At 40.2% G+C, this 14,830-nt stretch overlaps 1 protein-coding gene across 1 annotated transcript in view; it reads right to left on the bottom strand.

Moving 5' to 3' along the window:
* Positions 1-5,380: 5,380 nt before the first annotated feature.
* Positions 5,381-14,830, bottom strand: part of LOC109915752 (ectonucleotide pyrophosphatase/phosphodiesterase family member 7-like) — a 28,309-nt gene continuing 18,859 nt past the window's right edge. Inside the window, exons 4-6 of the mRNA XM_048609414.1 lie at positions 13,428-13,662; positions 7,084-7,216; positions 5,381-5,511 (exon numbers count right to left, since the gene is read on the bottom strand). Coding sequence (XP_048465371.1) covers positions 5,448-5,511; positions 7,084-7,216; positions 13,428-13,662 — 432 coding nt within the window. The 3' untranslated portion in view covers positions 5,381-5,447. The remainder of the gene's footprint in view (positions 5,512-7,083; positions 7,217-13,427; positions 13,663-14,830) is intronic.

The raw sequence follows: 14,830 nt of genomic DNA, 5'->3' as shown, positions 1-14,830 counted from the left end.
AGATGGATAGTTTCTTAGCTAAGAAGGACTCAATAACTTTTGAGGTAGTCAGGAGAATGGAGTGAGGCCACAATTTGTACCAATGCACAGAGTGTTCTATAAACAAAATACGTTGCTGCGACCCACCATATCTCCTTCAATAGCACCTTATAAACCTACAACCTTTGCCAACCAGAAGGCCAAGGGCAGCAGGGGCAAGGGAACACTATCACCTGCAAGTTCCCCTTCAAACCAGACACCATCCTGACTTGGAACTATATAGCCATTCCTTCACAGTCACTGGGTTAAAATCCTGGAGCTCCCTAACACGTACTGTGGGTGTATGTGCACTCCAAAAACTGCAGCAGTCCAGGAAGGCAGTTCATTGCTGCCTTAGGGTGGACAATTAAGGATGGAGAACAAATGTGGGCCTTCCCAGATACCCCTACATCCAGTGAAAAAATTATCAAAGTATTTCATTCAATTGCTGTAAATCTCACCCAGATTTCTTGAGGGAAGCAGATGGGAAAATCAAATGAAACTTTTCAAGCTGTGATTGATAGGTTTTCATTAAGTTAGAGCATTAAAGGTTACAAAACCACAAGGTAAACAGCTGGAGAAAAGACTTTTCTTTATTCATTCAGAAGATGAGGGAATGCTAGGCCAGCATTTACTGCCCATTCCTAATTGCTCAGAGGGCAGTTGAGAGTCAACCACGTTGCTGTGGGTTTGGAGTCACATGTAGGCCAGACCAGGTAAGGATGGCAGCTTCCTTCCCTAAAGGACATTAATGAATAGAGATTGACTGGCTGAATGAATGTGATGAACAGATATGTCGAGCTACATTGCCTCCTCTTGTTTCTAGGTTCAGAGGACCAATTAACATAACCTCTGTAATCATTCAGCAACCTGGCTTGATAATCACATTGGGTCATTCGTAGTGCAGATCCTGATATTTTGATTTCTGCTGTTTTGTCTAAGACAGCCATTTGGAGCACTTAGTTACGGAAGAACGTCAGAAATAGGAGCAGGCTATTCAACCCTCCCAGTCTACTCTAACATTCAATGAGATGATTTCTGATCTTCAACATCATTTTCCTGCACTATCTCCGTATCCTTTGATATTTTTAGTATGTAGATATATATCAGTCTCAGTCTTGAACATATTTAACAACTGAGCCTCCATAACCTCTTGAGGTAGAGAATTCACCATGTTTGATTAAAGTAATTCCTCCTCATCTCAGTTGAGAAGGACTGACCTCTTGTTCTGAAACTGTACTCTTGTTCTAGACAGTCAAACTAAAGAAACCGTCCTTCCTGCCTCTATCTTGACAATCCCTGTAAGAATTTTGTGTGGTTGAACAAGATCATCTCTGATTCCTTGAAACGCCAGAGAAATATGGTCCAAACCATATAATCTTTCCTCACAGGAGAATCCCTCCATCCCAGGACTCAGACTCTTTGCATTCCTTCAAAAGCAAGTATATCTTTCTTGAGGTAAGGAGACCAAAACTACACAGACAGGAAGTCATAGAGATATACGGCACTGAAACAGACCTTTCAGTCCAACTCGTCCATGCTGATCAGATATCCAAAATTAATCCAGTCCCATTTGCCAGTATTTGGCCATATCCCTCTAAACTGTTCCTATTCATATGCCCATCCAGGTGCCTTTTAAATGTTGTAATTGTACCAGCCTCTACCACAACCTCCTCTGGCAGCTCATTCCATACACACACCACCCTCTGCATGAAAAATTGCCCCTCAAGTCTGTTTTAAATCTTACCCTCTCACCTTAAACCTATGCCCTCTAGTTTTGGACTCCCATATCCCGGGCAAAATACCTTGTCTATTTACCCTATCCATCCCCCTCATGATTTTATAAATCTCCGTAAGGTCACCTCTCAGCTTCAGATGCTCTAGGGGAAATAGCCCCAGCCTATTGAGCCTCTTCCAAAAGCTCATACTCTCCAACCTTGGCAACATCCTCGTATATCTTTTCTGAACCCTTTCAAGTTTCACAACATCCTTCCTATAGCAGGGAGACCAGAATTCAACACACTGTTCCAAAAGTGGCCTAACCAATGTCCCGTACAGCCTCAACAATGATGTCCCGACTCCATTACTCAATGCACTGACCAATAAAGGCAAGCATACTAAATGCCTTCTTTAGCATTCTATCTACCTGCAACTTCACTTCCAAGGAACTATGAACCTGTACTCCAAGGTCTCTTTGTTCAGCGACACTCCCACAACCTTACCATTAAGTGTATAAGTCCCGCCTGATTTGCCTTTCCAAAATGCAGCACCTCACATTTATCTAAATTAACCTCCATCTGCTACTCCTCAGCCCATTGGCCCATCTGATCAAGATCCCGTTGTGCTCTGAGGTAACCTTCTTTACTGTTCACTACGCCTCCAATTTTGGTGTCATCTGCAAATTTACTAACCATACCTCCTATGCTCATATCCAAATCGTTTTATATAAATGAGAAAAGGCAGAGGACTCAGCACCGATCCTTGTGCATGCCGCTAGTCACAGTCTGAAAAGGAACCCTCCACCACCAACCTCCCCTTACAAGTTGTGAATTGGGATTCCATGATATGAATAGGATCCCAGGCATCAGGTTGCAATTTTGGGGTGCAAATGTTTGCTTCTTCTTCCATCCGCACCCACACAACCCACCAAGACCACCAGGCCCCATTCAAATCTAACACAAAGGAATTTCTTTGTTTCAAAACGATTCTCGACAATCAGGCACTTGCGTATAATTTAGCTGAAGGGGGTTGCAAATGATATTTTTGTGAATCAGCCAGATGTTACATTTACTGTCTGACTCTCCTTCTGTTTGACTAGTGATACAGAAGTGCAGGGTAATGCTCTGAGGGCAAAGCAGGAAGCTGGTCTCAGTGATGGGGACCATGACAATCATCATTGATTGTCATAAGAACCTATCTGGTTCACTACTGTCCCTTAGGGAATGAAATCTGCCATATTTACCTGGTCTGGCCATAAATGTGACTTCAGACCAGCCACAATGTAGGTTTTTTTTTAAACTGCTCTCTGAAATGACTGATCAAGCCAGTCAGTTCCAGAGCAGTTAGGAATTGATATATCATAATTCATGTCCATTAATAATTATTCATGATTGTATGTAATATTAACTACAGACTTATGTGTACTAACCACCCCATTCAGACTGACTTAGAAGCACATTAGCATATCAGTTTACAACCCACTTAATAGTGTAGTCATGCATAACGCACCATGTACACAGCTCCATTTGACAAAGCCGACATTCTACTCAAAGGTGTAGTCATGCATAACATGCTGTGTACACAGTTCCACTTAGCAAAACCACATAAATATTACAGGATAAAATGTTTTTATACTTCCGTAATAAAATCTCAAAGTTGCTACCCAAGTTGATAGGGTTGTAAAGAAGGCGTATGGAGTGTTGGCTTTCATTGGCAGGGGAATTGAGTTTAAGAGCTGTGAGGTTATGCTGCAGCTCTATAAAACCCTGGTTAGACCACAGTTGGACTATTGTGTTCAGTTCCGGTCACCTCATTATAGGAAAGATGTGGAAGCTTTAGAGAGGGTGCAGAGGAGATTCACCAGGATGCTGCCTGGACTGGAGGGCAGGTCTTATGAGGAAAGGTTGAGGGAGCTAGGGCTTTTTACATTGGAGCAAAGAAGGATGAGAGGTGACTTGATTGAGGTGTACAAGATGATGAGAGGCATAGATACAGTGGATAGTCAGAGACTTTTTCCCAGGACGGAAATGACTATTATGAGGGGGCATAATGTTAAGGTGATTGGAGGAAGGGAGGTGTCAGAGGTAGGTTCTTTACACAGAGAGTGGTGAGCATGAGGAATGCACTGCCGGCAGTGTTAGTGGAGTCAGATACTTTAGAGACTTTTAAGTGACTCTTGGATAGGCACGTGGAGGATAGTAAAATGTAGGGTATGCAGGGTAGATTGATCTTAGTAGGATAATAGGTCAGCACAACATCATGGGCCGAAGGGCCTGTACTGTGCTGTACTATTCTATGTTCTATGTTCTAAAAGCAGTGCTTTTCATATTAAAACCTAGCCTTGAATAGGTGCGATCCCCAAACCTTTACTCTAAACCCCTTTCCAGTCGGCATGGCTCCAAGAATCATTCAAAGATAACAATTGGATTAGCTCTCTTCTTTAAAAGTAACAAACCACTTCCTCGCAGACTTTCTTACACTAGATTAAACATATTGTGATTTTTAGGTGACAGGATTACCTTGCCCCATGTTTTTATTCAATGTCATGTATATAAACAACCTTCAACCTACTAATAAAACTAACAGCGCTACGTCCAGACCGGTGGCAACTTTGAATGAATGAAGGTGTGAATGAAATCGACAGCGCCGCTACAACAGACATGGCCATGAAACTGAATGAATGAATGAGCGATAATAAACAGAATCCACAGATAGTCGCGACTGGGAAACTGAATGAATAGGCGATAGTAAATCAAAGTTACAGACAGCTGCGATTGATAGAAATCCAAACTTTTATTTAAAGCACAGATACATTTTTACCAACATTCTAAATTTGGAAATAACAAGACTAACACCTTTTGAATTGTGCAAGGACAAACTGGACTGACACTCTAATCTCATTAGAATAACCACTAATGTTTAGCAAGTGTTTAAACCATTTCTGATTTCATGCAAGACAGTTTTCTGTACAATAGCCATTACTTAGCACTCAAGTGTTAGAATGTTGATGTATGCACAAATTCAGTATAAAAAAGGCTACTTTTGAGCTATGATTTTGGGATTCTATTTTTGCCTCACATCATGCTGCTGTGAATGTACAATAAAGAGGCTATTTTCACCACTCACCTGATCTCAGTCATCTGGTTTTTTGAACACAATCCCACAGAATGGACAACATATGATGCGTTTGCCACCATCCCAACATCCCATGAAAGAATAAAGACAGAAACCTTGTAACTAGTAATTTCACATACCAAAATTGAATATCACACCCTTTGTTTCTAGCCTTGTTAACTTCAAATCTGAAATTTTAAGTCTTGAACCCTAATCAATGTGATCAAAAGAATTAACTTTGTTGATAGATTGCAAGTGTAATAATTATCAAGTGCAGATGTTATTTCATTGACTGTTAATCCAGTTTATCAAGACTGTCAGAATAAGGATTTTACCTTTAGTATGCAGTTTGCTGTCTTCAATTTATATGAAGAAGCATTTAATGGCATTGTCTCCATTTTTCTTTCCAGCAGGAATTTAGCATCGTTATGCTGGTGATGGATACCTCTAAAAATGAACAACAGTCATAAAGGAAAGAAAAACACCAAACAAACATATTGCCATTTCAAAATTAATTTAATGGGTGAATTTCAAACATTCTTTAAACATTTTTTACAGCTGAAAGACTGGCTTGAAATCAACTTCTCAGAAGGGCTTCAAAAGTGTGTAGTTGAAGTTTTGTTTCCGTTGTTGAAGCTGCCGTGATTTCCTCGTTCAGATCTGGGTCATAAAGAAACAAATTAGAAATTACATAGAAGTCCCTAGACCAAGAATAAACGTAGATTACTGTAGTTTAGATATAGGTTAAACAACAAGTTTGTAATACACTTGCAATAATTGTTGCACAGGTCAGCTCTGTCATTCTTATACAGAGAAAAGTTACACTGACTTTTTTTCCATTGTGTGTTGACTGCATTTTTAGCAAGTATGTTTCAATTCATTTCTTTCTTGCTTAAATGTTTTAAGTAACTGTATTGAATTTTTTTATTTGTATGTATGCAATCACCCCTCCAAGGAAGTATCTTTAAATATGTAATATTTTTATTTAGTTTATAATTTCCTTTTTGGGAGTTTCCTCAATGTTGTCTCAAAGTGATATTGGGCAATGTTGTTGTATTGTGCATGACCCATCCCTCAATGAATGGTATAATGCGTGGGGACAGTTCAGTTAAACCACATACAATAAAATTATGAGGGATAATAGGGCATTTTTAAAATAACTAAATTTCACAATTTATGGAATTTAACAACTGTAATGATTTTTTTGAGGTGGTAACACAGGTAACGATAATATAATAGATGTGATTTATCTGAATTTTCAACATGTCAGTGATAGGCCCCAAATAGACTAACAGACATTAGAGAATGTGGAGATGGGGATAAGTATCACAGGAGAGAGGTTGAAATACATAGTTTAGAGAGGAAGCTAGATAAGCATTTGTGGGAGAAGGGAATAAAAGGCTATGATGATAGATTTAGATGGAGGTGACCTGAGTAGAGCAGCCTGGATGGTGGGCCAAATCACCTGGTTCTGTGTTTCATATCATATGCAACAGGTTAATATAATTGAATTGCCAAACAAAATATGCTTAATGAAAATCACTTTCCCACATAAAGAAATAATAAGACAGAGTTATATTGTCTCCTTTAATCCAATAGCTGCCTAACAGGCCCAAAAATTCTATTTCTGATCACTCCACTAAATACCCCAATTAACTCAACTTTTACCAATTTACCATGCTTGCTACTCTCACTTACCTCCCAGTTACCTCCAACTCTCTGCCTCTGCCCCAGCACACCCACTGCTGCTCTTCACCTCACCCCTTCTCTTGGCTTCTCCTCCTTGCCACTGCCCTCTTCTAAGTCGGTTGCTTCTCACCTCTTCCCCGTCCCACTACTCAGAACCTACTCAAATAAATCAGTAACCACTCTGAATTCCCATTTTAAATTATTCACTCTGTTGGCATGCCCCTTTCAGGTTTATGTTCTAATTATTTTTAAAAGTACATAATTTTAATTAACCTGTTCAGGCATATTATGACACCATTCTGGAGGAGGTAGGAATTGAACCCAGATCTTCTGGTTAAGAGGGAGAAACTCTACCACTACACCAGCAAAGCCTCACTCATAACCATCACTTTATGAGAGCATTTTGAACCTACAATAGCCCACTGACTTGGAGTCTGATGATATAAATGTACAGAATACCCCACGTTTTCAACATTGTCACAAACAGTTTTATTTTAGTCGAAAGGAACTATTCAACAATTAATTGTTTTAAAGTTTCCTTACCTTTTGCTTTTTTGAAAAGCAGAGTGGGTCACTTGAAAGACAGCAACTAAGACGAGGAACGTGAGGACAGCAGCTAAACCTATGATTGCAGAAAGTCGGTCCGATCTAAAGGACACCACTGCAGTATCAAAAACTAAAAAAAAAAATATGAATTTACCTGCTATTCCTTCAGATTTCATTGGTGTATTCACCTCTAATATCAAACTAAAACCGCTTTTGATGAAACATGCACAGGTCCATATTACATTGCATTCAGAGCAAAATCAATTCGTCAGCGCTGTCTCTGATATAGACATTGGCATGGACAAGCAGATTTCCACTCAGATTGCTAATGCAATGAAACAGGAGTCAGGAAATGTTCTGTTATTTCATTCCCACCTCTAATCTGGGCAGTGCAGGTGGTGGAGGGAGTGAGGATTTTCATCCAGAGAGCAGGATCAGAGCTTATCACCACCTTTTGGGTGCTGTAACCGTGTGAATAGAGGAGGACCACTGTATAAAATGACCACCATCACAGTCCTGTCAGTGCTACAACAGAAACAAAAACTCCAGAAAAATGTCCTTTGGGTCTTCAGCTGCTGGCTGAACTTTGACCTTACGTGCCTACTGTCAATAGAGAGTCATAGATCTGTACAGCACAGAAACAGACCCTTTGGTCCAACTCGTCCATGCCGACCAGATATCCTAAATTAATCTAGTCCCATTTGCCAGCATTTGGCCCATATCCCTGTAAACCCTTCCTATTCGTATACCCATCCAGATGCCTTCTAAATACAGTAAATTTACCAGCCTCCTCCACTTCCTCTGGCAGCTCATTCCATACACGCACCACCCTCTGCATGAAAAAGTTGCCCCTTAAGTCCCTTTTAAATCTTTCCCTTTTCACCTTAAACCTATGCCCTCTAATTTTGGACTCCCCCACCCTGGGGAAAAGACCTTGGCTATTTACCCTATCCATGCCCCTCATGATTTTATAAACCTCTGTAAAGTCACCCTCAGCCTCCAACATTCCAGGTAAAGTCACCCCAGTCTAATCAGCCCCTCCCTATAGCTAAAACCCTCCAACCCTGGAAACATTCTTGTAAATCTTTTCTGAACTTTTTCAGCTGCAACATGACCTCCCAACTCCAATATGTATTGACCATTAAAGACAAGCATACCAAATGCCTTCTTCACTATCCTATCTACCTTTCCAAAATGCAGCACCTCACATTTATCTAAGTTAAACTCCACCTACCACTCCTCAGCCCATCTGATCAAGATCCTGTTGCACTCTGAGGCAATCTTCTTTCTGTCCACTACACCTCCAATTTTGGTGTCATCTGCAAACTTACTAACCATATCTGCTATGTTCACATCCAAATCATTTGTATAAATGATGAAAAGCAGTGGACCCAGCACCGATCCTTGTGGCACACCGCTGGTCACAGGCCTCCAGTCTGAAAAGCAACCCTCCACCATAACCCTCTATCTTCTACCTTTGAGCCAGTTCTGTATCCAAATAGCTAGTTCTCCCTGTTTTCCATGTGATCTAACCTTGCTAAACAGTCTACCATGAGGAACATTGTCAAATGCCTTACTGAAGTCCATATAGATCATGTCCACTGCTCTGCCCTCATCAATCCTCTTCGTTACTTCTTCAAAAAACTCAATCAAGTTCATGAGACACAATTTCCCACCCACTGCTAATGGATTTGCTGGTCAAGAGCTTGACACCCATGTGAAAGGTGGCCCAGTATGAGGGAACCCACCAGTAAGCTCACAATCCATTGGATGCTGCATTGCGTTCTTGCTTCATGGCATAGGAAGACCCAGGTCTGAGAAGTCTGCTTCCCCAAGTCTTTCCCTCTACTCTCCCCTGCTACTGACTGCATTCTCCCAAGTCAACATAGAACATAGCGAGTGAGCGACAGACATTGGGAGAGAGAGAGACAGACTTAGAGAGAGGAGGAGACATACAAAGAGAGAGATAGAGAGAGAGAAAGAGAAAGAGATAGATAGAGAGATAGGGAGATGGAGAGATAGATAGATAGATAGAGAGAGAGATAGATAGAGAAATTGATAGATAGAGAGAGAGATAGATAGATATGTAGAGAGATATAGATATCTTTCTCTGAACATAGGCATAGTCTGGAGTACTGTGTTCAGTTCTGGTTGCCCCATTATAGGAACATTGTTATTAAGCTGGAGTGAGTTCAGAAGAGCTTTTCCTGGATATTGCTGGGAATGGAGGGCTGAGTTATAAGGACAGACTGGTTAGACTGGGAATTTTTTCATTGGAACATAAGAGTTTGAGGAGTGACATTATAAAGGTTTATAAAATCATGAGGAGTGTAGATAAGGTGAATCGCAGGTGTTTTTTTTTCCCTAGGATAGGGGATTTCAAAACTAGGGGGCTTATTTTTAAGATGACAGAAGAAAGATTTAAAAAATGACATGGGGGCAATTTTTTTTACACAGTGTGGTTTGTGTGTGGAATGAACTTCCAGAGGAAGTGGTGGATGCGGGTACAGTTACAACGTTTAAAAGACATTTGGATAAGTACATGAATAAGAAATATTTGGAGGGATATGGGCCAAGTGCAGGCAGGTGGGACTAGTTTAGTCTGGGATTATGGTCGGCATGGGCTGATTGGGCCAAAGGGTCTGTTTCCATACTATAAGACTCTATGACTCTATAGCAGGTCACAGCACAGCTCTATAATTAGATTTGAGTTGGTGGGGGTGGCTGATTATCTCTCCAAACTCAATGCTCAACTCTCCAGCCCCCTCCTCTCACACAATTCTTCTCTTTAGAATCGTTACAACAGGAGAGCAAAAATGCCGTATCCCCTGGCTTTTCCTTGCCTTACCTCAAGCCAAAGCATGTGTGCCCCTCAAAGAACTCTAGACTCCTAGAACATTGGAGCAGAGAGTCAGTGCACAGATGGGCGCTGAGGCCACACAGCAAATACAACAAACCATAAAACACCCTCACACTTTCTCTCATCTTATCATGCCAAGCTAAAGATGACTGTTCTTTTCTGGATATCACCTTTAGATTTCAAGGGGGTGTTTAAGTGAGACTGGTGAGTATTATCAAATTTGAATTATACTGCATGCATGTTATTTCAGCTTGGAATGCATAGTGCTGCAGATATATAGTATGGTGTTTCAACATACACACTGCTTTTTTTAAAAATATAGAACTGTACAGCATAGAAACGGACCCTTCAGCCCACGATGTTGTGCCGAACATGTGGCTAAATTAAACTAATCCCTTATGCCTGCCCTTGGTCCATATCTCTCTATTCCTTGCATATTCATGTACTTAACTAAAAGTCCTTTAACTGCCCCTATCGTATCTGCTTCCACCACCACCCCTGGCAGCGCGTTCCAGACGCCGACCACTCTCTGTGTAAAAAAAACTTGCCCCTCACATCTCCTTTGAACTTTCCCCCTCTCACCTTTAAATGCATGCCCTGTAGTATTAGACATTTCAACTCTGCGAAAGAGATTCTGACCATCAACCCTATCAATGGATCTCACAATTTTATAGACTTCTTTTAAGTCTCCCCTCAGCCTTCATTGCTCCAGAGAAAACAACCTGAGTTTTTCTAGCCTCTCCTTATAGCTCATACCCTCTAACCAGGCAGCATCCCTCTTCTGCATCCTCTCCAAAGCCTCTACATCCTTCCTGTAATATGGTAACCAGAACTGATGGCAATACTCTAAGTGTGGCCTAACCAAAGTCTTATAAAGCTGCAGTATGACATTCTGACTCTTGTACTCAATTCCCCGACCAATAATGGCAAGCATGCCATACGCCTCCTTTCCCACCCTATCTGCTTGAGTGGACACTTTCAGGGAGCGGTGGACTTGACCCCCAAGATCCCTCTGTACATCAGTGCTGTTCAGGGTCCTGCCATTAACTGTATACTTTTCCTTAACGTTTGATCTCCCAAAGTGCACCACCTCATACTTACCCGGATTAAATTCCATCTGTCTTTTCTCTACCCACATTTGCAACTGTTCTATATCTCACCGTATCCTTTGACAACCTTTTACACTATCCATAACTCCACTAATCTTTGTATCGTCTGCAAACTTACTAACCCACCGATCTACAATTTCATCTAAGTCAATTATATATATATATCACAAACAGCAGAGGTCCCAGTACAGATCCCTGCGGAACACCACTTGTAATGGACATCCAGCCAGAAAAATATCCTTCCACTGCTACCCTCTGTCTTCTATGGGTAAGCCAATTCTCAATTCACATGGCCAAGTCATTGTGGATCCCATGCATCTGCATCTTCTAGATGAGCCTACCATGAGGGACCTTGTCAAAAGCCTTACTAAAATCCATGTAGACAACATCCACTGCTCTACCTGCCTCAATCACCTTTGTCACCTCCTCAAAAAATTCAATCAACTTAGTAAGACATGATCTGCCCTGCACAAAGCCATGCTGATTGTCCCTAATCAGGTCATGCTTTTCCAAATGCATGTAAATCCTATCCCTAAGAATTCTCTCCAATATCTTTCCAACCACCGATGTGAGACTCACCAGTCTATATTTTCCTTACTCAAGCAATGAATATCCAAAAGAAACTAACTCTAGTTTTAACATAAATTGCTTTAAAAATCCATGTTTCACTTAAAGTGGTTTCACTTTTAAGTGAGGATTCACTGATATGAAGTCACTATCCACATGTTACAGCTGCTACACGTCACCATCCTGTCATCTTTATTGTGTTTTATTTAGGTCATTATGTTTCAGAAGTTCAGAAATTTTTTTTATTTTATTCAGTAATTTAACTAGGTAAGCTCTAAATTTTAATGCAATTAGAACAAACTATATGTTGAAAATAAATTTGAATGCAATACACATACTGTCCACTGTATCAGTATAAAATATTGATGCTGCTTAGAGAATAAAATCTTAAAACTCACTAAATAATCATTTCCTTGTTCAATTTAAACTAATGCATTTGAACACTCACCAACTATTAGAGGCTAAGAAAGACTACAAATTGTAGAATCTCCTTCGCTCTCAGCATCAAATTGCCAAGTTGGCAGCCATACCTTAAGTCACTGTTTTTGGTTCACTCTGTACTCCCATATTGCCGCGAGTTAGGAACCTGTTTGCTTTTATAGAGGACCAGTGACCCACGCAAGTTGAAACTGCTAAATCTGTCCCCTGCTAGATTAATGAGCAACTATTTAGCCAACAACCATCAATTGTTTGACAGATTATTTCCACTACCAGACAATTTCTGTTAAACAAAATTTCTTAAGTAGGTTGCACTTTTAATGTCCTAAGTCAGAATCTGACTGTTAATCTAATAATAGCTTGAGAAAATTTTACCTGAAATATCCTACTTGCTTCAAATACCCAAGTTAGTCTGAACCCCTCAGTCCTTGACTCAGTCTGTACTCCTATATTTGACTCTGCCTTAATCCCATAGCCCTACAACTTTATTTCTCTCAAATGTGGATCGAATCAGCTTTACAATCAGTGATCCTATCCATTCCACCACCTCAATAGGCTGAAAGTTCCAGGCCTTTACCACTGACCATGTAAAAGTATTCTTCCTCACATTGTTAGGAACCTCTTCTTTAGAAACACTGATACAAAGTATTCTAGTCTTATCCCGTCCCTCTGAGCATTTGTCACGTTTGTTCCCAATAGCTACAAACTTTTCCAAATCACTCAATATTTGGAGTAGTTGGTTGGTTCGCTGAGCTGACTGTTTTTTGTGCAAACATTTCGTCCCCCTTCTAGGTGACATCTTCAGTGCTGTCTAACTTCCGTTCAATCGCTGTTGTTCAACAGAGGCTACATAGCACCGAAGATTGATTCTTTCTTGCTGGAGATAGTCATTGTCCCCGTAACTCATCATTTATGTTGTCCACGTTTTGCTGCATGCAGAGCGCTTCAGTATTTGAGGAATTGCAAATGGAACTGAACACTGTGAAATCTTTCATGCACATCTTTATTCCTGACCTTATATTGGAAGGAAGGTAGTTGATGAAGCAACTGAAGATGGTTGGGCCTAAAACACTGCCTTCAGAAGCTCCTGCAGTGATATCCATTTTATAAGGCTGTCAGGGAGCGTGCTTAAATGCAGGCTGATGAATCACTTCTCTTTCATGGATTTAATAAATAATTAAACTATGTATAACACTGTTAACAAATTGCATGGTTAATGTTACTACTAATTCATATAATTGTTGTCAATGGTGTGAAAAGTAGTTAAAATGTATTAGCCTGCACATAGTTGAAAAGATTATTGTTACAAATTGCATGTAAATGTCAAAGAAGATGTATAGATGTATTCAGAAAGAACTACTAAGTACCTGACTTTCCAAATGAATTGACCAACATTCCTTCAGTAATCGCCAACGATCCATTGTTAGGTTCAGGCCTCACTCCTAATAACTTGCACATTAAAGGATATATATGGACACTGTCAAAAGGCTCCGATAGGTAAGCACTTTTAAAATCAGGGCCAAAAGCTCGGAAAATCATTTTCATGTCCATTTCCTCATTGTCAAATCCATGATCTCCTCTATTGACGTAAAGTATGATTCTCTGCAATTATAAATGGTCCGTTAATGAATGTCTTACTGGATCTCACAGCAAACAGTGAGGATTTCTGCTACTATTACATATTCTACCCAAAAATTTAGTTGTGCGTGTGTGTGTGTGTGTATGAGTTTGTGTGTTTATGTGGGTGTTTCTGTGTAGGTGTCTATGAACATGTGTCTATGTCTGTGTATGTTTCTGTGTGTGTGTGTATGTCTGCGCACATGTTTATGTGTTTGTGTGTGCTTCTGTGTGTGTCTGTATGTGTCTGTGCACAAATGTATTGTTATGCGTATTTCTGCGTGTGTCTGTGTCTGTGATTGTTTCTGTGTGTGTGTGTGTGTCTGCGTATGTGTGTTTCTACGTGTTTCAAATTAACCAAATGGATAATCTCTTCATTAAACTTGACGTCTTTTTGAAACAGAATTTGCTACAAAAATAGCAGTGAGATTAATAGCAATTAATCCTTACTTATACACAAATCAGTTAACAACTTCAAACAAATGCATTTATGCAAAGCTGGGTGTTGGAGCTGGGTGCTGGAAAATGTTGACACTAGAATTAGAAATAGAGATGTAGAACTCTTCTCAATAATAAATTAAATGCTTTGGGTAGGTGGTTAACGTAGGTTTTTTTTGAAAATAAATCTTTCATGGGTTGTGGGATTTGCTGGCGATGTCAATGTTTGTTCCCACCTTTGAACTGAGTGGCAACTTCAGAAAGTACTTGAGAGTCAAACACATTGCTGTTGATCTGAAGTCACATGTCAGCGAGACCAGGTAAGGTACATGATTGTCCCTCAAGGGCCATTTGTGAACCAGATGAGTGTATATAAGAATTGATTATAGTTGCCATTGTTACCATTAGCTTCTCTTGATTACTTCCAGAGATGAAAAGTTTATCTTAATGAGGAAAGATTGAACAGTTTAGGCCTATACTTGCTAGAGTTTAAAAGAATGAGAGGAGATCTAATTGAGATATGAGATGCTAAAGGGAGTTGACAAAGTAGATCTGAAGTGAATGTTTCTCCTTGTAAGACAATCTAAATGAGAAGTCATAGTTTTCGGATAAGGGATGGAACCAGAATTAAAACAGAGATGAGGAGCAATTATTTCTCTCAGGTCTGTAGAATTCACTACCCCAGAGTGTGGTGGATGCTGGGACATTGGATAAA

The sequence above is a fragment of the Rhincodon typus genome, chromosome 21, assembly GCF_021869965.1.
Source record: "Rhincodon typus isolate 14 chromosome 21, sRhiTyp1.1, whole genome shotgun sequence".
In the NCBI taxonomy this organism is placed as follows: Eukaryota; Metazoa; Chordata; class Chondrichthyes; order Orectolobiformes; family Rhincodontidae; genus Rhincodon; species Rhincodon typus.
Note: the sequence above shows the minus strand (reverse complement) of the source record. Positions and strands in the feature narration are given on the sequence as shown.